Consider the following 27,860-nt stretch of genomic DNA (forward strand, 5'->3'; position numbering starts at 1 on the left):
TGGGGTAACAGCCATCAGCAGGGGGGACTGGACAACTGGCATGAAACTGGTCTGGGGTGGGGGCTTCAGCCTCTTGGCTCCAGAAACTGTATCTGCTTGGCTTCCACTTGGTTTCGGTAGAAGTCGAACTGGGAGCCATCCCTCTCTGAGGGACAGGTTATCCATGAGGAGGGAGGCTGAAAGTTTCAGGCCTTGTGGCTTTATGTTCATCCAGTCTGAACTGGAATACGCGTTTTATATTGTGGTCTGTCATGACAGATGTCACGGGAGGTACAACCAGGTGTTTGGAGGGACCTCTTCCAGTTCTGACAGTTCACGGACGCTTGATTGCCGAGACCTTCCTTCCCCAACTACCACACAGAACCTGACCTGGGATGTACCACAGCCTGACAGGCTGCCTTCTCACAACTTGTCTTTCCTCGGTCCAGATCTTGACAGCATTCCAGCTCAGAGATTGAGGCCAAACATTGCAGCCCGTTCCTAGCTGTCCGTTCACTGCACCTTCGGGACCCCTGAAGCGCTCACACGGGATCACCCCTCACTGGGTTTCTCCCCAGCAGCCAATTACTCCGAGTCCGGCCTAGCGCTGCTTTTCCTTATCTGCCTGTGCAAACCCAACACTCCTCCATGAGGAGGAGGAGGGGTTGGATTTTTTCCTACATGCTCCCAGAGGAAGGCTACAAATTAGGACATTTCCAAAATTTGACAGTTTCTTTTCAAAGGGAAATGGTGGCACATTCTCTGGCCCTTCCCTTCCTCAGTACCAGCCGTTATGGGGGAAATTCTAACCACATTGGGGTCAGTGTGGGCCCTTCCCGACACGGCTGGTACATAGTGTCTGAAAGCAAATACAAAGCTGGATAAGCAATCTGGGGAAGGAGGGAGGTGGATATGCTACAGTAGGAAATGAAGTGTGTGAAGCACACAAGCCTAACTGGACAGTTCCCAGTAACCCGAAAAGCAGAACAGCATACTGTTACTCTCCCAGCAGAGGTCTGACAGCCTCCAGGAAGGCACAATAAAGCACAGAAACAATCCATTAGCAAATTCCAACTGTTCTTAACAGCAGCAAATACTCACTCAGCAGACTTCCAGAAATGCCCTGGGTGGGAGAGCCGACGATTCAGTTTTGGCAGTTTTTCAAGCATATCCATGAGGACAGTGAAGCTAGGCCTCTCACTGACATCAAATGACCAGCACGCCGAGAGAATCTCCTGTAAAGGGTGGTTGTGGCTCGTTATCTCCACCCCGTTCACAGGTCAATTGTGCTGACCAGGCAACTGATGGAGCGCTGAGATTACTGTGAGCCCAGCCAGAGATACCGTTTAATAGAGGTCTGGGACATTCTTATAACCCAACAGTATCCTGCGTGCTGGTGGGTGCTCACTTCCACACGTCAGTTCCTGCACTCAGCACCTACCCTGCTGTCCCACTGTAATCCGTTCTCTCCCCTGCCCTTCAGTTCGGAGTTACCAGTAAGAGAAATCTCCTCTTTAAGCAACTCCCTCTTTCCTGAGGAACAGCTGTATGGAAGAATTCCTCCAACTGAGGTACTTACGTTGACTTCTTTCCCCAGACTAGCAGTTGCAAGGACTTGTTTCACTCCTTCGCCACTCCCGATCTGCCAGATGAGCGCCTCTGCGGGCTGGTTCTTGAAAGGCCATTCTCTTGCTTGGAGCTCATACCACACAGTCCTGCGCCACCAACAGACAAATCAAGCCTTTGCTTGCTCTTAAGAGAACGACACAACCCCCCGACACTGTTCCAATTCCTTCAGATAAGCTCTAGAAGGGGTATAAGGCCATGCAGCAAACCCCTCCCACACCCCCCATCTCCCACCCATGGCTTTCGCAGGGGGTGAGAAAACGGCATCCCAGGTAGAGCGCCGAGTGTGTGAGAAGAGCACCGACCCGCAAGGCTCAGCCTGTGAGAGATCTCAGGGTACCAGCTCCCACGGTACCCTCAGGTGTTCCTCTCTTACCCAAAGGCATAGATATCTGCAGCTTTGGAGAAAGGCAGCTTGTCTTCGTCTTTCCCCGGGGCCATCTCACGCACAATCTCAGGGGCCAGGTAGCACAACCAGTCATGGGGCAGCTTCAATTCATTCTCCCTCCTGAGTTCAAGAGAAAGAAGTGGTACTGAAACGCTGCTGCTTCAACCAAGAAATAGTGCGTAGACCGTATCTGTGCTTCACCTAATGCCCTGGCTTTATTTACTCAAATGTTGTTGCTAGCATTTCCTTTCTAATTTTCTTGCCATATTAAAAAATATACATTTTTAAATGGACATGTTGACAGTCAGCCTGACGACCCTCCAGCTCACTCTTGGGCTTAGAAGTTTTGTTTGTTCTGAGTCTTACTGGATACGTAACTTCCTAGATGGTTTTTGATTTTTCAAAAAAATCACTGAGCACCTCTGCCTTCTCCATATCCTGGGAAACCAGCTCTCCCATTTCCCTCTGCAGAGGGCCCACCTTTCCCCTGATCTTCCTTTTATCACCTGTTTACCTACAGAGGCCCTTCTGGTTGCCCTGATGTCCCTGGCCAGGTTTAATTCTGTCAGGGCTTTGGATTTCCTAACCTGATCTCTGACTTCTTGGACAACTCCTCTGGAATCCTCCCAGGCTCCCTGTCTCTGCTTCCACCCTCTGTAGACTTCCCTTTTGCGCCTCAGTTTGTCCAGGAGCTGCTTGTCCATCCATGCAGACCTCCTGGTGCTTTTACCTGACACTTTTACCTCTCCATTGGGATGCATCGCTCCTGAGCAGCTGGAATTCCCTTGTTTGCCAGGAGCTCTCCTGGTGCCCTGTGATTCTTCTCCAGGCTCTGGGCGCTTGTGGCACGGGTGGTTTTCCCCCCTTCCAGCCTGGTTTAAGGCTCTCTCCATGAGCCCCGCCAATTGATGGGCAAGAGCCCTTTTCCCCTTTCAGACAGCTGCAGGCCGTCTGTCGCCAGCTGGCCCCATGCCATGTAAACCACCCCCGTGATCAAAAACCCCCAAAACTCCACCCTTGGCACCAGCCTCTGAGCCATGAATTGATCAGGTGTGATTCTTATTTATCATTCTAGAAGTGGACCAAACATTGAAACCTCCACTTACCTTCCTTCCTGAACCACACCCGAAATCCCAAATAATCCAAAGTCAGTGATCACAACTTTCCCGTTGTCATAGAAAACATTCTTGGCTTTCAGATCCTTGTGTACAATCCCCTTTGCGTGAAGATACCCCATGCCCTGGGAAATACAGGCAGAGATTTAGTTTTTATTATTATTTACAGGCCTCTAACTCGGGGCACGCTTTGCTTTCTGATACACGTCTACTCTCACTCCTTCAGCAGAGATGACTAATTGTAAGCGGGGACACAGCAGCTGCCTGAGTTCTGCGGGAAGGGCGCAAGGGAGCAGATCTTAGCTTAGTGCTCGGCCTCTGAACTGCTTTTCAGCCCCTGCACAGCGGGCTGCTGGAAGGGCACACTCAGTTGAAGCACTAAGCGGCTGTGGACTTCCCAGTTCTGAAGAAGTCTGCATGTGCAAGAACAATGAACAACTGACACAGGTTTGCTCACTAAATTCACAGGTTATTTCTGCCAGAAAAGAAAACAGCTTTAGAAATGCTGTTTCTTCAGCTGAGAGATATGGAAAGCAAGCACAAAAAACCCAGTGCAAACCTGGGAGAAAATGCCATCTACTTCAGGATGCATTAACAAAGGGAAAAGACGGGGAAGAAAACCTCTCCTGATGCCCTTCTTCCTTGTTCCCTTTATGTAAATTCTTCCTCGCCAGTCCCTCACTGACAAGCAAAAGCTCCGTTTCTCTCCTTACAGGCCGTTGCTGCCCACGAAACTAGCAGGTTTCCATCAGCCAAGGAGTACCTCCTGCTGCAACACCCTGTTGGGCTACAGAGACTTGCAGGACCCCCCGGCTCTCGCTGAGGCACTGCCCACGTTAGCACAGTGTACCCTTACCTTAATGATCTCCTGTGCTATCTGCCTGGTTTTGTTAATATCCAGGGATATCTTGGGGTCCCGTACAAATGAGTGAAGCGTCCTTCCTTTGCAGAAGCTACAGGAAAGAGGAACAACAATCCTTAAAAAGGTCTTAAAAATGTTGGAGGGAATAAGAACGTAATGCTGGATGTTCAGTTGGTTTTCTTATCGTGTTGGCAGAATCCCAGCCCTCTTCCAGTGCCGAGAAATGCCACTTGGAAGAACTTGAAGGACCCAACTGATTTACATCTGCGTGGGTGTACATGTGTACAGGAGACCTATTGTTAAAGCAGGCTCAAGGGTATGCAACACATGCTCATTATTTCTGCAGAGACTCCATTGTTGTGATGCTGCTCTGACATATGAAGTCCAGTTTGCAAAGTCTGAGCACCAGTTTCTGCTGCTGCTGCTACTGGTCACTTAAGCAGGCAACTTCTTTTGGAGCTGGCAATTAGAAATGACAGAGCACCTCCTCACCAGGCTTGGAGAACCACATACCCTCAGCCTCACTTAAATTTAGCCTGCATGGGAACAGCCCAAAAAGCTGCTGTTATTCGGGAGCTAAATGATCCTCATCTCAACTAAATCCTGAAAACAGAAAGGAGGAGTAAGAGAGCAACATTTCTGCCTAATCAACAAGTGTCCCTAAGTGGAACAGAAAGGAAGAGAGAACTTGCATGATCAGCCTCACACATCGGTTTATTGACACTTTGCTGAACTGGAACCATCTGGAAGTAGATGGCAGAGGAACAGCCTGTTCCAGATTTTTTTTTTCCTCCTGCTTCTTGAATTTTATTATTTAAGAATTCAAAAATAAAAGGAAAATTGAAAAAAAAATTTCTATGTTCCCTAAAATGAGGCAACACTCATATCTAAAACTCTGAGTGACACAGAGTGCATTCATGTCTGCCATCTCCTGACTGCAGTGAGAGTTTTGTTTTTATCTATATATTAAGAATTACCTATCTATATAATACACATATTAAACAGAATACTCAGATGCTATATCCTTACCTGGTAATGATTGCTAGGTGAGGAGGGTTCATGCATGCTCCCATGAAAAGTACCACGTTCTCATGCCGGGTCTGTCTGTAGTTCATCACCTCCTTTTTAAAGAGCTTGAGATGATCCTGATTGTTCCCGTCTATCTCCAGCAGCCTGATGGCCACTTCCCCATGCCACTTCCCCTTGTAAACCTTCCCCCATCGTCCTTGACCTATAGGATCCCCCAGTTCGATCTGTTCAAAGGGGATGTCCCATTCTTGCAGGTAGACACTGGTCTGGCTAGGTTTGCGATAAATCATCCCTTGCAAGTGTGGCCGTCTGTTTGGCAAGTCTTCCACCTCATCCTCATCATCTTCAGGTTCTGATTTATTACTCTCTGGTTCTTCCACCTGTTCACAAAAAGAGAATGGAAACAGATTCCAAGAGTCCCACCAGAGGGGCAGAGGTCAAGGCTGCTTGGAGAGAACGTCAGTGGGCTGGACGTACACATGTAACTGCAGCTCTAGAAATACACCTCACAGGGGAAGTCATCCCAGAAGGCTACAAACCGTCAAACATCACCTGAACACATGCTTAGGCACTACCAAAATCATGAGTCTTGTGGATAGGTATGGAAAGGCTTTCCTACACCAAACATGAGCTCGTGGCAGATCCTGCGTGGCACAGCCTGTGAGCACGGACTAACTGACCAGGGGTGGCACCTACACACGCTTTACTTGCACATCTGAGGTCTGCAGAGCATTCAGACCTCGTAACTCCAGCAGCAGGCCTGCAGCTCTTGTGATGTAAGAACTGCTGTGCCACACTGAGTGAGTCAAAATTTGAAAAATATCATCTTATCCAGGTGAGAAAAACTTAGGTATTGTTACAAGTACTGAATTGCTTCAACCTAGCTACAGCAACCAGGGATTTTCAGCTGAGATCTCTGCAGTACAAACATTCCAGTGGAACAGAGGGAAGGCACAGCTCAGCTATGATCACAATTTCAGGGACACAACGTTTTTATTACACTTTCAACACTGCATTTCTAACTGTGCAACAGGGCAGACCAGAAAACCTACCTCTGCTTCACATCCAAGGCCATCTGTGTCTGGCTGTTGCACGGCACTAACAAGAGAAGACAGGTTTACAGTGAAAATCATGTTTGCGTATCCACCCGAGCCGCAAAATCAGGCTGTGACATATGCCATTAGTGGGGTGGAAAGCAGCAAACAGTGAACAGATCTTGATAGCATTGTAGAAGGTCAAAGAAAAATACAACTACTGCTCCACTTAACAGATAAGGACTTTCTCAGCCCACTTTAGCAAATGAGGGACAAAGACTTGGAAGTGATTTACAACGGTAAGTGGTAGGTATTGACTGGGCGGTGGCATGGCTGCATTATTAAGTGTGCCAGTAAGGGATACTCCCATTCCTACTACAGTAACACCTACAGTGGAGAAGCAGTTGCGAGTGCTGGCAATGCAGGCCCAACTACTGCACATGCCTTACAACTCAGATCTTTGAAAGATGTGTGCTTGCAGCTGTGTCATGCTTTTTCAATTGCAAAACTCCGTTACTTCTATTTCACTGCCCTTTCCGATCTCGGGAATGCACATGTAACTAGATACTAGAGGGATGTGACTGTCTGATCTGATGTAAATATCAGGCTCAGCTTTATAAAACTGGGAATACTGGTATCACCCCTGCTGACTGAAATGATCCTGTGAGTTCTCAGATGACCGGTTTTGGTCAAACCACAGTGACAGACTGATCTGAAGATTATCAGGTAAACACTATGCGAATAGAAGAATTTAAAACTATACTTACTTAGTGTCTGCAGCAGTTTCTGGAGGCTGTGTTATTTGTGCAGGACTGGGAATTTCTGGGAAGGTAGAAACATTTATAATGCATATTTATACTAGCTAAGTATATAACCCTAAAAATGAGACTTTTTAAAGAATGAACGTAGCTGTGTACAGAATCCCACAGCAGAAAGCTACTGTTTTACAAATGAATATTCAGTTTCCCCTTAGTGCATAAATCACATCACTATCTCATATCAGGAGAGAGAGGCCAGAATTACATACCGAGATAAGAGAAAGTTTGAATTGGTTTAAGTACTTTTTTTAAAAAGCAGAATTACTGTTCTTGGGCAGCATGCAGAAGTTTACAAACACGTTACTTTTCAGCAGAAGCAGTTGGTTAGCAGAATTAAAACAATCAACTCACCTGGGAAGATAAATTGTTGTCTATGCTGAATGTAGTAGGCAGCTTTTTTTTTTTTTTTTTTTTAAAGGACAGCAAAAAAAATTAGGAGAAAAAAAACACAAACAGGTTAGAGGATCATCAGTAAGTGCCCAATGTGCATTCAATGAATTAGTCCCAACTCACTGCTGGGAAACAGATTAGTAGATTATCAGCCTGCTTGAGGGGTGAATTTCAGCACATGCAGTTCTGGAGGCCTCTGCGCAGTGCCACTTCACCAATGAAAGCTATGCTACCTATAAGCAAACAGTCTGGTGGGAAAACAACACGTTCAGACTTCCAGTGGCAGAAGCAAATCTAGAGAACCCAGGAACGCTAAAGGCAGGCCCAGGGGAAAGCTGGTGCTTCAACGCTCTCTCATGTCTCCAGCTCTCCAGAGACGCACCCGGAGGAGCTGAAGCTCATGAGCCACCTGTAAGCAGGTTTTTTTATTTCAGTGAATTTGCACAGTATGCCCTAACACAAAGTAGTTGCAGTAGAATCCTCGTACTGAACTGGCTCTGCTTCTGCTCCCTCTGAGCAGGCTAAAAGAGCAACTTCCACTCACAGATCAAAAGCTTGCAAATTACAGCAATGCAGAAGGCCAGAGGTAGCAGCTAGTGAGCAGCATGTGACTTCATTTCCAGATCAAAGGAATCAAATGTATTCTCACTATTTAAATCTTTGCCCTTGTCAGAGAGCCTTGCCTCTATCACTTTGGTAAGGACTGTGTATTTGGGGCCTTCATCTGTAAGGTATGTAGGGTAATTTCTTCTCCACCCTAGTGTATGTCAGTGGTTGAAAAATGAGCATCGATTGCTGGTTATCTTTTGGAAAGGGACTGGTAAAGGAAAACATCCCAGTTTTCATTTTCACATTTTGCCCTAGCAATCAACTTACTCGTGGTTTAAAGCCACTGGTGACCAAACACAGCAGGCAGCATGCATTTTACAGTACAATACACTGAGAAAAGGGAGGAGAAAGAGAGTAATACTTTTTTTTTGTTCTTTTCAATAAAGGCAAAAACAGAAAGATCAAGTCATTTAAGAAAGATGCCAACATTCCTCAATAATCTGTCTCCTGCAAAGATATATTGTTGATACCACATAAAAACATGTAAGAACAGACCATTTGCTTTTATCAGGTAACATGAGATACCTTCATGCCTTGCTTAAGACACAACCATGTATTCAGAAACCAGCAACTGCCTATGAAGTGCTGCTCAGGCTCTGCCTGCTAGACGCCTTTCTGATCTTGGCAGAGGTCTCCTGAAAAAGGTAAGTTTACCTGGGAAGTTAAATCGTCCATCCCTCTGGCCCATAGGAGATGGGTTTGGGGGAGGCGTTGCGCTGGGAGGGTTGGAAGACTGGAAAGGTGCTGGAGAAGATGGTGTGGATGACGTTGTAGAAGAGGGATTACTGCTAGAATCCAGATGATTTATTGCTGGTGGATGCTCCTGCAAAGCAAGGAAAGGCACTCGTGAAAAAACAATAAAGTAAGAATTCCCCTCAATGTTTACTGCACAACAGAGAAAGAAAAACTGTCCCTAGCCTCGATCATAGCTTAGTTTTTCTAAGTGAGCAGGCAGCCGGAGCTGTGCACAACCAGTGTTTAACAGGCAGAAAATGTCAACTATCAAAGTCTTCTTGCAAAGAGGCAGCTCAAGATGCCATTCTTGCTCCAGCCAGGGAGGTCCTGCTGCCACCTCCCCATATTACAGCTCCTCAGTGACTTGCAGACACAAGACTCACTTCAGTCACCGTGTACCTTTTTAGTTAGTGCTTTGGGAAGAGTTCCAAACTGTGGTTCCGTTGGTCTGTCTACTGGATTATTGATATCAGAAGGAACAGACTCTGTTCTTCTTATTTTTGTTACTGAAAAACAGGTTGGAGAAGGGAGGAAAAAGCTTTAATCAGACTTTTTATTCTTGTGATACCATCAATTACATTGAAATGCTAAGAACTTGTCGAAAATTACTTACTGGGAAGGAAAGATATTCTACAAGCAGGTGCCTCTTTAGTACATTTGTTGTGACATTTTAATCTGAAAGAGAAACATTACATGTTAAATAGCAACTTGTTCTTTCCCAAAAAGAGGAAGCCTACCCTTAATTCATCATTCTTAAGCTAATCTCAGAAGGAGTTCTGGAAGGCTCCAGGCCCCAAAGCAGCATGCATTCATATGAAGAATCCCATTATGTGTGTCATTAGGCTAATGAAATCCATATACATATCTTAGCATCTCATTTATTTTTAATATAGTTACCTTCCCTGATGCTCATCCTGCCACAGTGAAGCACTAAAATCTCAGCGCTCTGGACTAACAACTCAGAGAAGCAAAAACTAAAACCCTCGCTGTTATTTAGGTATCCAGCTCTCACTACAAGATCTGCCCATGATCAGGTAGGAAGCCTGTGGTGAGGAAATAAATTTGGCTCGTCTATGTGTCAGGTTGCCAAAGGAAGTCTAAGTTGTGCTGAGAATCCCTGTGCCAGTTCAGAAGCTGACTGTAAAAATGATGCCACTGTCATCACTGAGTGTATCGCTTCAAGAGATACTTGTCACTGGCAAACTTCAGCGAACCAAGTGCAAAGTTGTTCTGAAAAAGCTCATCACTGTGTGCTCACCTGCAGTACTTACACTTCACCCCGAACATCATGCTTTTCTGACAGACTTGGCAAATCTGAGACAACCAAGATTTTGTAGAGAACCTATGGGGAGACAGGAGGAGGAAAATGATGTTAACTGGTGTCTAAGGGAAAATTAACATTTGTGGGTAGTTAAAGACAGGCTACGCTCCTTTAGCCCTTTCTGAAAAGGGCAAGTGGTGTTGAGGGGAAGACTGCCCTTTTTTGATCAAAAGCAACTGAAAGAAGGCTGGCACCAGCTCTGCCTGCCTCTTGCTGCTTCTCCACTCTTGGGACAGCCGAGAGATGCTCAGAGGCGCCTCTGACATGGGGACAGGGTGTGCACGAACACACGTCCCTAGAAGGCCCTCAAAGCTGCAGCTCAGCAATTACAGATCTGAAGCCTCATGTAGTCAATGATATCCGAGTGACAGAACATCACTTCTTTTCACAAAAATAACTCACACTGGAATTGAGCTTCACCTCATGACACAAACAAGGACTCTGAGAGGGAGCAGCCAGCATGCACTCCCTTCTATCAGAAAATTAATTGGAGAGCTGGTTTGTCATTGGATCTGGCTTGCCTAGTTTTGGTTGGGATTGGGCAGGGATGCAGGAAGCTACAAGGGAAGAAAAAGGGAAATACATGCTCTTTCCATGCAGGAAGGAAGGAGCAGCTTCCCTTTCATTTGTAGCAGTGGAAGCATTTTAGAAAGGGCATTATTACACATTTGGCATGCGTGGTCCTGTCACCCCATACACATCGTCGCTACTGCTGGTAGGCTAGTCACCACGGAATCACCAGTAAAAAGGGTTTCAAGTGCTGGACACATCAGTGACATATTAAAAAGAAAAGAAACTGAAAAACAGAAATAAGGCTGAACATGGCAAGCGGGGCACCCAACCCAACTTCAAGCCTATCAGAGTCATCGCTGCTACAAACACATTAAACAGGATCTGTCCTGGTCCGACCCTCCCGTTCGTTCCCTTCGGGGCTCCCCCAGCACATGTCGCTTACCTGTGTGTTACAGCTAAGCCAAAGTCTCTTCGTACCGTTTGAGGGGATCCTTGGGAGAGTTCTGACGGAGAACAAAAGGACGTTTTAGGGAAGCATTACGTACAAGTGTGCTTACCAGTCTAGACAGAAACAGAGCAATCACGGTCAGAGATAAGGACTAGCAGCCGTGATGCTGTTAGCAGCACGGCCGAGACTGGTTTGCCTTCTGCTGTAAAGCTACCAGATTCTGCTCTTCTGTTTGTTTTCAAATGGAGGCAATGTAAGATAAGATTTGGGGATGGAATCATAATTCTTCCTTCCTTTTGTTAAATCACTGTGGTTTACATTTAGGGATCACACAAGTCCACCTGATTAGGTGTAGGCCATTCTTCAAGTGGAAAGACAGACTTCACTCCCAATTGGTTTACCACGAATACCATCACCTGGTTTCCAGGCAGTGTCGGTAGACTTCAGAATATTCTTTTACACTGAAAATATTCTTTTCCATTTCATAGACAGGGTCAGTGTGACCCAGAATAAAAAGATTTATGTGGGATCCCTTAGCTAGCTGGTAAGTGCAGAAAGCAAGACCTAGACTTCAAAATGCCAGTCCAACACTCCAGTGGCTATACCACGCAGCTTCCTAAAATCTCTCAAAAGCTAAGATCCTGGCAAATTTCCTGAATTAAATCTATAGCCATACTGCAAATCTGGAGAAAACTCAAATCTGCAGGCATCAAGACAGCTTCAAGGCTGGACACTGTCAATGCTTACAAAAAGCCAGTCTCTTTCTTTGACCCTAGATGGCACCAGACTCTTTCTTACCATTATTCCAGTGAACTTTTAAAGGCATCTGTGGCCTTCAGCATCTTAGAACAGGCTGGAATGACTAGCTGCTTTTCCAAGCAGTACTGCTGATCTAGTGTGACCATCCAAGTGCACCATCATCTGAATTAATCATCATATAACGCCCGTATACGGCGTTACGCTAGCTAGCTTCCAAGGTTACAGGTTGTGTTTGTGAGAGCCACATTAGGATAGCTGAAACACTAACTGGATAAAAACACAACTCCTAGTCCTGGAAACCCTTAAACGTGTGAATAGGCTCATCAGCATCAGAGGAAACATTCCACATTCAAACACATGCAGAAGCATTTCTCAGAAAGCTGCACACAACTGCCTAATTTAATTTCAGATACTTGGCAATGAATATCCAAAGATACTGAATGGTTAAATACGAAGTTATTTCCAGTACCAAAAGGCACCAATAACAGCTGTCTGATGTCACAGACAAGCAATTACACCCCAACTCCTTGTATTAACCCTTTGAACATCAGTGTTTCTTTTCTCCTTGCTTTTGTCATCTGAAGAAACATCAGGTACAAAAACCACCACAAACATCCTGCAGTTTTCCAGCAGACCAAGCTCCTGCCAAACCTAACAGAAACTCTGGGATACAAGGCCTGTTTGAGGACCTCCAGAGGTTGCATAGGGATGATCAACAGACAGTTGACAACGACAGGTTCTTCTCTTTCAGCAATGAAACGAAGACAGCCCCGTAAAAATCTCTTACCGAACCTAGAGAAGAAAAAAAAATACATTTTGTTTCAGCCACTGATCCTCATGCGAGAGGCTACACACTTCGCTAGAGCAGAAACTTTCCTGCAGACTGGATGTCAGGTTTACAAACAGGTTTTGCACAGGCTCCTGAAGTCACTGCATAGCCAGTACTTTCCTGCCTACAATCGGTAGGCTTTGCTGATAGAGCTGAGAGCGAAGGGCGCACGTGGGCAGCTGAATTTTAGCTTGCAGACAAGAGTGTTAATGGGGCTGCACAGCTCAGCTGGCAGGTGCCGTCAAAGTGCCTGAATCACAGAAGTGCTGCATTTTGCACTTCACCCATCAGCAGCACCTGGATCACAGCAGAACCAGGTTCTTATCACCAGATTTCAGAACAAAGCCTTGCATTGGCCACAGATCTTTTCAGTTCAAAGTCATGTTTTTCATCCATCCATACATTCACTGCATTTAGAGGTTTAGCAACGTGCAGGTTTTAGTACACACTTCACGCGCACTCAGTGTGAAAGAATACCCTACTGCTTACAGTGCTACGCCTCTGTAACAGCCTTTCACATCCGCCAGCAGGCAATCCAGTACTGCAGCATCAAAAGCACAGCCCTTTGCTGCTAATGCTGACACCCAAATCCCAACTGCATTCCGAGCTGGGCTTGTTTCCCTTATACGAAAATCTAATTTTGGCAAAAAGGTCCTGAGTAGAACAAACTCTTTGAACCCCTCCAGGTGCTCAAAGAGTTAGGGTAAGTTGTAATGATCCAGCGCCTGCTACAGCAGTTGGATGCTGACTTGAGTTTCTGCAGGGTTTAGGGACAGTCGGGGGCTTTGGAAGGTGCCTTTCTCTCCCAGTTTCAGCTATTAGTTAAACGTTAGATTAATATGCCTTTTTTTGTGTAGGTAGGATGGAAGGTACCTCAAAGCCTGGGTCAGTACAAGAAAGGTGTAGCCTAAGACCATTTGCCTCGTTATGGAGCAACAGTTGTGTTTTAAAGCTCTCACTAGCAGCTAATACTGCTAAGATTTTAAGATAAAAACATGAAAGGATACCAGGCACTTGAACTGTGAGGAACATTTAAAGTCAAGAGAATTATAGTATGTGGAAGTGGCTACGACCTGCTTGAGAAAAACTGGTTGGGGCCCTTTAATAGCAGCAGCCATCCCAACCTCCCCAGCAGGTGCGATTTCAAATGAATTCAAACAAATTTCAAGTAAGTGCACTATTAACAAGCAGGTTTTGTGGTTGTCTTGGTCTATCCCACTGATACAGATTGTCAGACTACAGTGAGGCCCTGAGGAGGCAACTGGACACCAGCTCGTTTACAGAGTCCTAACTGGAGCACTGCACGCCCTTTGGCATGAACGCAGCCCACCAGTGCCCTGGGAGAGGGAGGAAGTGTCATGCTTACTTTATTGGAGGAACTTCATCTATCCTGTTTCCCAACTGCGATTCATGGGACTTGCTCCTTGTGAGGGTTGGAAAGTTAGGTAGCAGCTGAAAAACCTTCCGGCAAGGGGGAGGAGGAGTCCGTGGTGGCTTCAACTTATGCCGTCTCTTGGCTTGAGGAGTGGTTGGTGGAGTGATGGTGATGCTATGAGGAGTCCTTGGTGTTAACCTTCCGCTATGTGCAGGGAATGCAAAAGGGTCCAGGAGGTTTTCTGCATAGATAGAAGGTCCATGACTCGAGGCAAGAGAGTCTGAAGCGGGGACTGCAGATACTGACACCGAGCGTGCCTGCTGGCTGTTGCCCTTGGGATGGTGCAGTGCCGAGGGAGTCCATGTGGGCGCAGAGGAGCAGGGGGACTCGGTCACGTTCGTCGAGCTGTTCTCTCGGCGTGCCTCAGAAAGATGCATCAGCACATCGTCCTTTAACTCCCCGCCTGTTCACCAACCGTAGCAACGTTAGTGACTGATTAAAAAGAAAAGGCACCGCGTACACACATACCAGATCACGCTGCTATAAGGGGTGTTTTTTGCACCAGCTGAGGTGCAAGCCTAGTTTCTCCTCCCCTGACACCCATCTCAGACATGAGCTAAAGTAACCTTTAAAATGAAAATGGCAGTAACTACCCTTCTTCCCTTCTGTACCTATGTATCTCAAAAGCTAAAACCAGGTCCTGTGTTCTAAGATGGGCTGAGTTCTAACAGACCGGGCCCTACGGAAAAACGTGGGTTACACGTAACCTGCACAAAACAGGCACACACACCCCACTGCAAGCTTACATTGATTTGGTGCCAATCTGTTTAGACAAATCTGTACATCCAACCTGGCACCCTGTCTGCTTTTACAGTGGTCTTTAGTAAAAAGGAAACTATTTTCTATTCACCAACAGAACTGCTAAATGCCATGTAAACTGAGAAAGGCTCTTAGACTGGAAACAAAGGGTATGTAGGAGCTTCTGATGCTCATTTGGGCACCTCTCTCTGGCATGGAACCAGTGCCAAGAACTCACCTGACACCCGGAGTGCTGGGGCACTGCTCTTCAATTAGAGGCAGCAGCAGCAGCAGCACAGAGCCGCTTGTTTGCTCCGACTGCGTTAGGCAGAGCTGCACCGGGGACAGACGGGCAGACAGGGACCACCACAGCCTGCTGGGCGGCTGGTGGAGCCCAGCACTGCCTGCTGCAAGGCCTGGTGCTGTCATCCAGAATGGTCCAGTACGGCTTGTAGAGCAATTCTTAGTATAAATGGGAAAAAAAAGTACAAAGGCCTGCAGGTAGCAAAGCAGGCAGTCACAGATCACTGGGATGATTTCAGAGGCTTAATTCATCAGGGTAACTCTCTGGCTTTATTTTAAGTATGTCCTTAATGACTTAAATCAAGGTGAACAGTCAAAACTTCGGGCCCTGACATCCTGCTGACCAGTCAGTGGTTGAAATGTCATGGCACACCTGGATTTTAAAAAAATGTCATTTCTGCATAGTACGTGAATGCCATGACTTCTGAACAGCGGCTGCGTTTGCCACAGTATGTATGGAAAGTATTTGACAAGCCAGGACAAGAAAGATTAGAAAAAAGGAAATATGAAACTGAGCTGTTTGCTGACTTTTCCATTAACTAATCTTTATGATTTACAAATTGCATGAACTGTCATAATACCAACAGGAAACATCACCTTTCAGTGTCAGACTGATAACTGCTACAAAGAAAGACCTGATGCACGTTAGCAACAGTATGCTGCGGGAAACACTGGTACAAAGAGATTTTACAATGCCTTTGAAAGCAGCCTGGGGAAGGTGACAGGGGCAGACACTGAAACAGCACTCGGAATCTTGAGTTTGATCTTAAGTGACTTGGTCAGATCCATCTGCCTGCTGAAAACATGCATTCTGAATTACACAGCACCCTTCTTTCCATCATTTCAAGGTAAATCAGGGAAACTTCTAGCTCTTGAATCTGCTATTGGAATTCAGCTAATGATCCCATCAATTCTAGCAGGCAAAGAGGAGGCAAGTGGTTTTACAGAGAAATGAATCAACTGGCACACTACAAGCTATGTGGTGATAAAGGGTTTTCAGAGCAATGTTTGTCTCTTCCAAAGCATTGAGCTGAACAATTCTCAGGCTTCTGAGCAAAGTAATGCCAAATAGAATTATACCTTCTCTCTGACCTGGCACTATGTGGGGAGGTGATTACCTACAAGAAATCTGGTTGTATTCATTAAGTCAAGGATATGTGCACCAATGGAGGATTAACTGGAGCATTAGACACAATTCTGAACAGAGAGGGAACAAGGATATAGCCTGTTGAGTAGGAGAGGATATTTCTACACCCCTTTATTTCCACTTATTTATTTATTTGACATGCTGTCAAAACCAAAGCCAATCCACAGCTCTAGATGCATTTGATCACTGCAACGTCATGTACGTCCAAGAGCCATAACCTAATACTGGTTACAGAATACACCCAACGACATTCTCCAGGGTTTTTTCCAGATTGTCTCAGATGAAAGGAAGCAGGAGAGGGCAGGGTTGCTGAGAAACTAATTCCATGGAACAACAAGGCAATCCGTACCTGATGCAGTCACCTTCCGTAAGCAGCTCAGTGCCCCATTGAGTCTGGAGCACTCCTCATCTCTGGCACCACATCTCTTCATTGTTTCTTTCACCTTTGACTCATTCATTTCTAGTAAGGCATCTAAGGTTAGCTCCTCTGGTATTCTCTGCAGAAAAACAAGATGATATATTTATTTGCCTTTAATATACATGTATAGATAAGACTGTCAACTGTTATTCTGATGTACTTTAAATAGTGCCACTGTCTCGTTGCCTGGGCTGACTCATGATTTATTCATTTTGGTAGTGCATTGCTCTTAGGGATCACTGGGCCAGTAACAGCCATGCAGCAGATCTCAGCAGGGTTCAACAGCTGCTCTCCCTCCTCCCTACACCAGGAGAGACCAGGCATATGTTCGAGTGTGCTGGTATCACTAGGATGCTGTGGTCAGTCTCTGGTATTTAAGTTAGGATTAGAGATGATTGAAATATTCTTTTCCCCTTGTGGAAAGTTTTCACTCAGTATTTTTTAAAAGCTACTAACAAAAGCGTAACTTTTTCATTAAAAATAGCAGTCAGAAACAAAACAGGCCTAGAACGTAGAAAAAACATCAAGATGTTTGGCTTTTCAGTAGGGAAGTGAAAAGCAAAAACAGTGAGGAAAATTACTCCTTTCGTTAAACAAAAGTAAATATTTTGACAAAGATATAGCAACCTCCTCCTCCTCAAGCAATTTTCCCCTCATTAGAGAACCAGCCTTACCCATATCTTGCTTGGAAAGATATTTGTGCAGAACTCCTCGTACATCTTAACAGACCAAAGGCCCCAAAGTGATGAGGTTTAGATCAGGCAGACCCAAAAGACTGCAAAGCATGAAATGAGCTGGTATTTCCTGACACAGAAATGAGCTGTGTGCCTCTCACCTCCCCCATTCAAATGTTTCCAGAGTAAGTCTGCAGCAATTGTGGTTAATAAACAAAACCAGGATACTTAGCCCAGATATCCAGGAATTTCCCTGAAAGTTTTGCCTAAACAAACCTCACTGCTGCCTACTCTCACAATGAGATCACAAATTTCACAATATTTGGCCTCTGTCCTAAAGTTCCAGCTCCTGGAATCATGTTATATAAAAGGCTTTCAACTTTCATTTGAAAGGAAAACTCAAGTGTCTCACTCTTTGAAAACAACAAGCTTGAAATCCTCTAGATTCTTAAACCCCACTTCCGACTGCAAATCAAATTTGCATGGAATGTCCTTCAACAATCACATCTTTCTTAATCCAGACTCATGCTTGTGAGATGTGATGCATGACTTTTAACCGCGACAATGCTAGAAACAACCCCAACCCCTGGAGGTGGTAACAGAGTAATCACATCGTTTCCATTTTTAGTAACTGTTGCAAGGAGTAAAGAAAAATAATAAATTAAGAAAGGGCAGAAGTCTAAGAAACACATCTTCTGCCACAGGCCCTGATACGGATGAAACACAAAAACACAGCTGACACAAGGAGAGGCCAAGAATTTAAATGAGCCATAAACACAAAGGAGGTTCATAGTAGAGCCAGAGTTCAATGAAGTTTGGGTAAATTTTCTTGTTCTTCTATAATTAGTATTAGCAGAGTAACAAAAGCATAGATATCCCACCCGACACGTGGTATTATTCATTTTTCTGCACACCTGCACCACCAAGATGCAGGAGTAAGACTGCCTCCAAAAGCTTGCTCTTGCATGACTTCCACCTGGATAAACTGCAGGAAGCACACAGACTCCAGTGAAAACGCAGTGCAGAATCTGCTCTCCTGGGATTGCTAACCTGATACTATGCTCCAGAGGACGAAATAAAAAAACAGGGGTGCAGATCATCTAAGTTGAAACTGGGATGAGTTTCAACAATTCAAATATTCCAGCGCACAGCCAGTGCTAGAACAGGTTTGCTCACACACAGCCCCAGCCAAACCGGGATGATAACAACAGAATTAAACCGAGTCTTTCTCGTAGTTAGTTATTTCCCCAGCACCCCTTGAACTCCTCTCCCAGCACGCAGACCGGCAGTTCACAGTAGCATCCTTGTTCAGCGCTATTGCAAGGGCAGTTCTGCGATGCAGGACACAGGCAGCTAGCTCTAAAAGGGACAGTGACTGGGGGCAAACAGCCATAGAGCAAGTTAGAACGTAGTACAGAAGAGAGTTTTCCACAGCACCACGGGTGCCCCTGTGCTCTGGAGCATGGAAGGTGATGCTTCCCCATTAAGCATAAGGGAAAGCTTACCAAAACTTTTATCCCATTTCATGCTTTTGCATGGTCTTAGAGTAAGCAGGATTACAGCGATGTCATTCGTGAATTATCTTAAAACATTTCCTCACTCCACCACTCCCCTCTAAGAAAACAACCCAGATTACGTAGCCACTGGTTTAAGCAGCAGCGTCATTCCAGATCCCAGTATAAGCTACCAAGTCACGTTCCCCAGTATCACCTCACTTCCCTACCCTTCGCACGACACAAATGTAACCAGTAACTTATTAGAGCTATTACTAAGTCAATCAGTAAAGTGGAAGAGACCAAGATTTCCTTGGTAAAGCAAAACTTTTCCACCACAACCAGTTCCACAGCCCAGGCTTGAAATGGCCACTGCAAGCAGCTGAAACGCAGGGCCAGCTGGGACGGGACTGGTCGCAGCACAGTTGGGGACCTGGTGTCACCAGTGCCCGCTCTGTGGCAGGTTCCAGGGTGGACAAGCACGGCTCATCGGCAGCGTTGACACTCGGGCAGTGACGGACACGGGGGGTATCAAGGCTTAGCAGCAAACAGCAATGGGGCTGACAGAAATGCTAGTGAGCCACAAAGCCTCGTAACAGCACGTGTGGCATCAGATACTGAAAAACCTTCTCTCTGCCTAGTTTAGAGGTCACAGGAAAGTCAGTAAACACATCCCAATAAAGTAATTTTAAAAACCCCAAAATACAGACGCTAGAAAAAAAAAGGAGGCCACCAGGCTGATCTGCCAGCCTGTGTTGACTCAAGGAGCTGGGATGCAGTGGGGTTCTCTGCTGCCTGTTCTTTTACAAGGAGGACAAAGTACAGCAGTTACACAGGGCAGATGCCACCACACCTTTGACAACAGCCTTCCACCTGTACAGTTAGTTTCAGTGGTGTGAGAAAAGGGCTATGAGGTCTTTGGACTGAAAAAATTGAGTCTATACCGAGTGCGTGCTTCAGTTTGTATCAGTAAGGCAGAACTGACTGTTTCAACTTTCCCCATATTGGCTCTCCTGGTTGTGCTAGAACAGACAAGGTTTAACAGGGGAATTCCCACTCCCTATTGTAAGAGGTACGTGGAATGACACCTGTGCTCAGCTCCAGGTTGTAACAGCACACATGCTCACGACTCCCAAGGCACAACTCACAACCACAAAACCGTTGAGCTCACAACCGGCACAGACATCCCAGGATGGCAGGGGTGGGGTATTGTGACAGTCACCAAGTGGGCCTGGGTCCTGCGCAGCGGCATCCAGCGCCACACAGGCCCTTCTCTCACTGCCAGGGACAAAACCAAACGTCTACTGGCACAGAGAACTTCGCTGTCATCTCTGTCCCAGGCAGCTTGATGGTTAAACTTCAGGGTTGCCTGTTCTTGCAAGTCTGATGGTGTCTAGAGCTTTTCTTTTTTTTTAAAGATCAAACGCCTGCAACCAGGAATCCCCAGCTTTCACTTTTAATTTTCAAGCCTTCCTGGCTGCAGAGAAAAACCTTGAAAGTTACTTCTTTAAAAATTATAAAGCATTCCAAACTACTGAGCTTTTTAGAAGTGTTTGGGCATTTTTTCCTTTGTCTCATTACTTTGCAGGACACAATGACTGTGGAGGGCTTGAGTTCCCCTAAGCTGGTGGGTTTCACTTCCTTAAACAAGTCTGTACTCTACAACTCAATGTGTGGCCTGCCCTGAAAGCTGTAACAGTTCACACCAGGCACAACTGAGCAGCAAAGAGCAGCCCCAGCTCTTCATCCAGCTTTGCTCTGCATCCTTAGCACGATCTCATGCAGACATGAACCCGGACAAAGGGTCCAGCCTGCTGCTCCCTCGCTCCCGTTCTGGGCCTGCCTGTAAAGTCCAATCTACTCTTTCGCTCAACAGTTTAATTTTAGAAAGACAGAATAGCAAGTTGTAGGAAAGTATAAGTACAGAAAAGGAGATTATATTTAAACAATCCCAGTGACCTTGAGCTGGGAGAGCTCAGACTTTCTGAACCTGCTGCCAGCCCCCATGACACGCGACAAAAGAAATAAGCCTTAAAAGCAGGGGGAGGGAAGGGAAGTAAGAGGCTTTCTTTAAACAGCCACTCATGTGCTGCACATATGGGGTGGCTTAATATAAAACTGGTCAACCTGATCCCTCTAAGATTGGCCTGATATGATTTAGCTCCGTGTTAGCCCCCCAGCCAATGTGATAATGATGAGGGTCACTAGTTCAAGACGGCTCTTCAAACAGGTTCAGTTGCTGCGGATGCTCTGGCTCAGCTGTTGAGTTGGGGGGAATAATGTCCCCTGCGAAGTGCCCTGACAGGGTCCATCTCAGAGGAGCATAGCGCGGGCTCCAACCCCCTCAGTGCAAGTGCAATTCTGGGCCCTGAGGGTGAGAAAAGTGGGTCCAACAGATCTCTCTCCACCTGCTTTTCATGGGTGCTGTGGCATTAAAAAAAATACAGCTTTTAAAAAATGCAGCTTAAAGGCTTGCATTAGGACCAAGCTAAGTACCACCTCCCGTGGCACACCTTGCCTTGACCACAGAATGACAGGGGAAGCTCCAAGATACTCAGATACTACTCTAATAATTATTCAGGTCAGATTAAAAAAAAAAAAAAAAAAAAGAAGAAAGAGTAGGAGGAGGAAGAACCTGCTTACAATCTTTCAGCATCTCAAAACTGCCAGTGAAATCTAAAGCCTTCCTCACCACACATTGCTCAACAGAAGTAAAGCTAAAAAGCCCAAACCAGGAAATCATTCCTCTCTACAACAGGTAAGAGGACTTTTCTACAAGCCCTCCAGGTTATCAGACTTACACACTGTGCACTTTATGGTATGCATGTTTAAAAGAGGGAAAAGTAAACCACAGCGTATCCAAGAAGCCATCCAAAGGTTAGTCCCAATTAGTTAGGGTGAAAAGTTCACAATAGTATAAGAAGGTCTTTAATCTTGTCTGGTGTCCAACTTAAATCCCTGAAACATGGCAAAAATGTTGGTATCTAGCACAGTGGATGGGTTATTTTTGGTAAAGTTTCCTCCCTGCAGATAAGCCTACAGAGCTAATGCTGCTGCTAGCGCTCCGCAAAAATCAGTCTGACCCTCTTCTCGACCTAGTAGCCATGGCTCTTCCTTTAAAGCCAGATAGTTTTCAAGGCCCCAAATGCCTCCTCTTAAATCAATACATTCCCTCACCAGTCATCCTCCCGAAAAGCAGCAGATGCTAGAAGAGAAAGCCCATTACATAAGGTGCTTAAATTCCTACTGATAGCTCTAAGCAAAGCATGTAAAGATGCTCTTAAGAACATCTTGTGCCTGCCAGTTGTTATTTTGCTTTGGTTTTCTGGTGTCCAGCAAAGAAGGTACTGAAAAAATGTAGTAATATTACATTGCCGGCGATTTTATGGGCATTCTGGAAAGCTTCTCACATGAAATTTCTAGCTTGCATTAAGCTGTAAGTATACAGGCTACAGTTCCACATGACATCTCCCTCTGTGTCACCTCACACACCAGGTGAGGTGAAGAGGATCCGACAGTCTGAGGGCATTCCCATTCAGCTTGCTCTCTGTGGGCAGGACAGCTGCTGTCACTTACTACTTCTCTGTGGGAAGACAGATGTGGCAGTTGCAGTGTTTCACTGCAGACCCTGAGGGGACACGCGAGCCTTGTGCTGACCTCATGCCATGAGCCATTCTCAGTGACCCCGGGCTGCAAGGGGCACCTGGACCCACTGGCAGGGGAAGGGAACCCTGGCAGTAGTAGAGTATATTTTCCAAGAGCTCTTTATTCCAGCCTTCGGCTGGAACATGGCGATGGAGTTTTAGGTTCAGGAAGCCAGCAGGACAGAGTTAATTTGCATACACACAATTAGCACATTCAGGATCTCTGCTATCTGGCGGTCCAGTCCGAGCTTCTGCTGCCAGAGCCATGGAAATCCCCAGCAAATGGCCAAGTCCTCATAGTCTGTTCATGCAGATATGCTGATAGAAAAAGATGAGGATACAGCTGTGGCAACCTGACAGGCAGATCGGCTTCTCCTATTTCCCCAGCCGAAGGATGCACACACATAAACCGACACTTTTCCTCGACTGATCAGCATGATCTGCTACAAGCCAGATCACGGTCCATGCGAGTAGAACCATCTGCTGCAGGCTCATAGTATCGACCCCACGCCAACGTCTCATCCCCTACAGACTTCTACAGGGGCAGCAGGAGACTGAACAGACAATCCCTACTCAAGGCACAAGCCTTTCCTGCTCTGCTCCCCAGTGTGCCAAGTGTTGCCCCTGGCTTGCTCAGGAACCACTGCCGGCTGCTTCCAAGATATAAGGTCTTTGGCATAAATGAAAATGGGGAACGAGGCAAGTTCCACAAGCAAACAGGAGTTGTTATGAGAAAATGTGTATATTGGGAGTCAAGGATGTTCCCCAAGTGAACAGCCATAAACCAGACCCGATTGTTTCATCTGCTCCCAGATAGTCTGCCTGGTGGGAAAGTTCTGCTTATAGCCAGCAATCCCTAGGGCAGGATTTGCCCCTCCCTGTGCACGACAGTTATCTGCTCTAAAAACAGCTTTCCTAACTTGATTGACTGGAACCCCTGCTACATGGCAGGCAGGGCTGGTTCAGACACGTTTCAGAAGATGATAAGGAGATGACTGTGTTCTTAAGTTACTTTTTAAGATGGTGATGGGTTATGTGTGGGAACAAATATAATAGGGACACTTCTGGGAAGAACAACGGTAAAGACACAGAGGCTTTTTTCTGTGCTAAAGAAAATAAACCAATAGATTTTATTTTTTTAATCTCTCTACTTTTGGCAGACCTGCCACAAACCCAGAACCTAGTAAGTAGCTCTGCAAGAGACTTCTTCCATCAGTAGGGACAGCACTCTGCTCACATCCTCCCTCACTCTTACATCCCCCATCAATTCTTGAATCCAACTTTCTAGGGGAGGAGGACAATCCAGATCAGTATACATTTCTAGGTCCATTTTAACAGCAACTTTTAGCCCCTGGAGACAGCTAAAATATATCTTCTGCCTATACGGTTCCTTCTCCTATCTTTTCTAGTTCTCAGTTCAAATATCTCTTTTCCCAGTTTCAAATATCTCAGTTTCAATCCACAATATTTAACCATTTATGCATCATTTTCAGTATTAAACAACATGTACACAGTACTAATCAATCTCTGGGACTCACAGCCAAAACCAAGAACTCCAACATTTCCTAGAAAAACACTTAAAAAGAAAGTTACAGAACAATATTAGCCAAGTCCCAGAGCTGAGCCTGCTCCACACTCGCCACCGTTTTCTATGATAAAAATCTGTCTGGCAACTGATTAGAGGAACAATCACAAAGCAACAGAAATAGCACAAGTTGGGGTGGGGGGGTCCAAGTTTCCTTACCCCTCAGAACTGTGTATTCACAGACAGCAAACAGGATCACAAACTCGAAGCCTGTATTCACAACCTACCTCCAAGTCTGCTAGGTCCACAGAGAACAGCCCTTTCACTCTCCGCAGCACGACCGGCTGACTGTTATCCGTGCTCGCAGGAGTTTTAGCTGTTGCCCAACGCCATAAACAGTGCATTGTTATTACTATAATCTCCTCCAGAACTAAAGGATTTTACAAGCAGTCATTATTCTTGGTTTAAATATAGGTTTTCAAAGAAAGAAAAGATCCCGACAAGACACCAATTATAACAGCAAGAGCTTTCAAGCTTCACACTGTCTAGACCAAGTCAGTGAGCAAAAATAGTCTTCACTCTGGACTAGAGGAGTCAGCAGATATTCTAAATTAGAGCTGGTGCCCTGACAGGAGAGCCTGGGAGCTTCTGTGCTTCCCTGCACGGCAGCTTTATTTGGGAGAGGACTGGGGGGGAGAGAGGGGAGGGGAAGAGAGAGGGAAGAAAAGAGCATTGTTTCTCTAACCACTGAGCTACAAAACTGTTTGCAATTAGGCTGTTTTTCAGAGGTGTTATGTCACAGATTAGCACAACCTTGAAATACTCCCTCCACCAACATCAGAAATGCAAATGGAATCAGAGCCATTTAAAAAAAAAAAACAACTCACCACACTAACTCAGGCCTTTCTCCCAGTTTGTCCCTGATGAGCAGTGGGTCACCGGAGAGCCCCTCACAGGCACACTCCTCCTGCATTGTGCCCGCGGGTTCTGTTTGGATCTCAGAGGTGGCCAGGGAAGGGCTCTGGTGCAGCTCTTCGCCGACACTCTACAGGTACCTGGCAACTTCTCCAACCCGTTTCGCAGCCAAAATGTTTCAAGAAGAAGGGGCTATGTACCCAGCAAAAAAAACTACAATACTTGTGGAGTTTCCCTTTGCTCTGTAGCCCTTGTTGGAAGCATTAAGGAGAAAGCCCAGTATGACCAATTCAGTTTTACAGATGAGCTAACACTATCTTAGTGATGGGAAGTCATTCCCCAGTGTACTGTACACCAGCCACAGACCAGGTATGGGACTCAAATGTTCCCATTTTCACTGTCTGACCTACTCAGCCATCTCTTCAAAGGCTCCCTAACCACCTCTCTCCCCAGTCTTTTCAAAAGCAGTGTGCACAAAAGCTAAGGGAAAACATTATGTATTTCTTAATAACTAACCTATTAAAGCTCCTTCTGTCAGTGATTTCCATTTGGAAAGCATTCAGCTGAAATGCAGTTCACATGCTGTATGAAATGTAAGCAACAGCAGGACCGAGCCCAGGATACCTTTAACATTTCTGAAAGACAACTAACTCCCCACAAACACCTGCCCTGCACTGTCTGCTGATGGCCATGCTACAAACCCCAACAGTGACTGCATCGCTATTTTCTATGCAATAAAATAACAGGACAAAAAAAGTCACTGCAAGCACAGAGCGACTGGTTTCTTAGCCCAGCTATTTCCATTTCCCCCAGGTTACAGCCTGTTCCAGCATGCCTACTCAGAAATAATTCTAATGACCCAATGGGTGCTGCAGTGCTGTCCAGCTAATCTAAACGCTACGGAAGTTGTCTGCAGCTACATGACATGGAAGCAGAACCATACATTTGGAATCACAGAGGGATGTAAATGCTTTGTACAATGCTCATATTTCTGTCCCAGAGAAGAGAAGGAATACAGTCCATTACACTGGGCATTGCCTGGGAGAGGGCAGCAATAGCACAAATGAAGATAAGAAACAGTTGGAAAACGTCCTCTTCCTGCCTTAGACCACCACTCAATTTGTTCATCCTTCTCAGAGACCACACAAACAGACGGGCAAGTCTCAATGCTATCTACACCCTGAATTAGCAGGATGTAGCAGATTTGAAGTGTCCACCTCCCTCCCCCTTCCTCCACCCTTCTACTTCACCTCTTCCCTTCCCCCAGTTCTGCAGGCATCACAAAGGATTTAAAAAAGAGCTACAAAGACATTCTTTTAGGCTCAGGCAATTCCAGTAACCTTAGAAACCAACAATAGTTGGGAGCCTGGCAGTTTGGTCACAGCAACAGGCTGCTTTTCTGTTCTCTCACTGCCACTGCTGCACCTTTAGCCGAGCTACCGAAAACCTCGCGGGGTTGGAAGGCAATATCCAGCATCATGTTCAAAATAAACAGTAGTCAATAAAAGGAACAACTCGGTCCTGAACTCATTTCACCAGAGTCTGCTCGGTTCCATCAGGACCAAACTGGAATAACTTCCATGAAACTTTGCTGAATTTTTCACTCAGGCACATTCACGCTGAAGTCAAAGAAAATTTTTGCTTGTGTAAGGATCAAAGGAAACTGAATGAGAACACTGTGATCTGGTCACAGAGCCAAAAATGGAAAAAATAATGGAAAAGGCCTTCTCCGCTTATTTTAGCCATCAGTGGACTGAACTCTACTTACATTGCCATTAACATTACACTGAACTGAGCTGTCCCCAGTACAGAGCAGCATGGGGAATCCAGGCACAGTCCAGACCCAAGGGACAAATGTGGTGTCAGTGCCCCGCACTCCTGGAGTTCCCAGCAACCACCTGGTGGAGGATTTCAGGCTCCTCTTCCATAAAAAATAAAATGTGTCAGAGACAGGAGCTGGGGGCCTTGGCTCATCTGGTCATTCCTGATTCGAACAGAAGTGTCAGATTATTTTACACAGTAGAGAGGCTTCCAGGGATTTGCATGTTAAAAATGAAACTGTGAAGATCAGCAGGAGCCCGGGTCTGCGAGCAAGAACAGCTGATGATGGCCACCACACAGACCACCACAGGAGTTACTCATTCCATTCTTTTACACTGATGCAATGGTCTTTCATATCAGATAGAACCAGGGACTTCACTCATGGGTGAGTGTGCGTGTGTACAAAATGCAAAAACTTCTCTTGTTTCTGAGCAAAGACCCCCACCCAGTCAAAATCCAGATGAAAATCCCCCTATCCACTACTGACTCGCAGTCTGCTGGATTTTGTAGTCGGAGTGCTGTGTGAAGCTACAGAGTTTCAAAACCATCAGTCTGTGACAAACTTGTAGACTAGCAGAAGGGGTCAGAGTTTAAGTTTAGAGGGACACAGTGCTGTTGGCTATTTTTGGATCTTGGTTGATTTATAATTGTGGCATGTATGCTTTTAGAAAAACAAAAGCTCTTGGCAGTAACAACTCAACGTTTCTGTCCACTTGTTGGATATGTCAGTTCAAAAAGTTGTAACGCTTGGTCCTTTTTTGGCTAGTACCTACACAGAGTATAGTATGGTACAGCATTATTATCTGAAAGTCAGTAAGTGATTAAGTTATGGCGTCATTCTCAGACCCAGCAGGCAGGAGAGGAGTTCCTGGTAATGCAGGACCTTGGTCTCATACTGAGCAAGAGGTGTGAGGTGTTGCTTCATATACTATGATGAGAAGGGAGGAGGACAAAGGGAAGGAGTGTTTCAGCACCCACTGGGTGATCACTGCTTCTGAGAGGGAGGAAGCACCCTTTCCAAAGGTCCCTCTGTGAACCCACACACTCCCACCTTGCCTGAAAGTAGCTTCAGGAAACTGGCTTAAACCCAGCAGGCAGGTGGAATGTCTCGACTGGGCAGGAAGGTTCTGTGTTGAGGGTTGTCCTCCCCTTACCTGCACAACTTCCTTCCTCACATTAACGATGTCCAACCAGTCATTGAATCTCGGGTAGCTGTTGAGCTCTGCTGTCCTGTCGTTGAGAGGCACGCTGAGCTTGCACTGCCGCTGCCTGTGGATGTAGTCAATCAGCTT

At 45.8% G+C, this 27,860-nt stretch overlaps 1 protein-coding gene across 2 annotated transcripts; it reads right to left on the minus strand.

The window, feature by feature from the left end:
* Window positions 1-1,076: 1,076 nt before the first annotated feature.
* Window positions 1,077-27,860, minus strand: KSR1 (kinase suppressor of ras 1). Of its 2 annotated transcripts, none has more exons than XM_010157959.1 (18): window positions 27,723-27,860; window positions 16,428-16,575; window positions 13,822-14,293; window positions 12,414-12,418; window positions 10,862-10,922; window positions 9,844-9,927; window positions 9,199-9,260; window positions 8,985-9,091; window positions 8,505-8,673; window positions 7,203-7,244; window positions 6,801-6,855; window positions 6,052-6,097; window positions 5,000-5,379; window positions 3,965-4,061; window positions 3,100-3,233; window positions 1,982-2,113; window positions 1,559-1,694; window positions 1,077-1,214 (listed from the first exon to the last, which is right to left on the minus strand). In XM_010157959.1, exons 2-18 carry the CDS (start codon window positions 16,534-16,536, stop codon window positions 1,077-1,079), a joined length of 2,229 nt encoding a protein of 742 aa, XP_010156261.1. In that variant the 5' UTR covers window positions 16,537-16,575; window positions 27,723-27,860. The 2 variants fall into 2 exon arrangements, with proteins under 2 accessions (XP_010156261.1, XP_010156260.1); XM_010157958.1 differs by lacking the exon at window positions 27,723-27,860 and adding an exon at window positions 24,120-24,393.

Source organism: Eurypyga helias, unplaced genomic scaffold (genome assembly GCF_000690775.1).
Source record: "Eurypyga helias isolate BGI_N326 unplaced genomic scaffold, ASM69077v1 scaffold14358, whole genome shotgun sequence".
In the NCBI taxonomy this organism is placed as follows: Eukaryota; Metazoa; Chordata; class Aves; order Eurypygiformes; family Eurypygidae; genus Eurypyga; species Eurypyga helias.

Bases quoted from the DNA above. Each gene is read 5' to 3' on its own strand.
- KSR1 (XM_010157958.1), bottom strand. From the start codon at position 24,236: ATGCACTGTTTATGGCGTTGGGCAACAGCTAAAACTCCTGCGAGCACG. The intron at 1,695-1,981 runs GTAAGAGAGGAA...TTGGTGGCGCAG, and splicing joins GCAGATATCTATGCCTTTGG to GACTGTGTGGTATGAGCTCC. The intron at 1,215-1,558 runs GTAAGTACCTCA...CACCCTTTACAG, and splicing joins GTCTGGGGAAAGAAGTCAAC to GAGATTCTCTCGGCGTGCTG.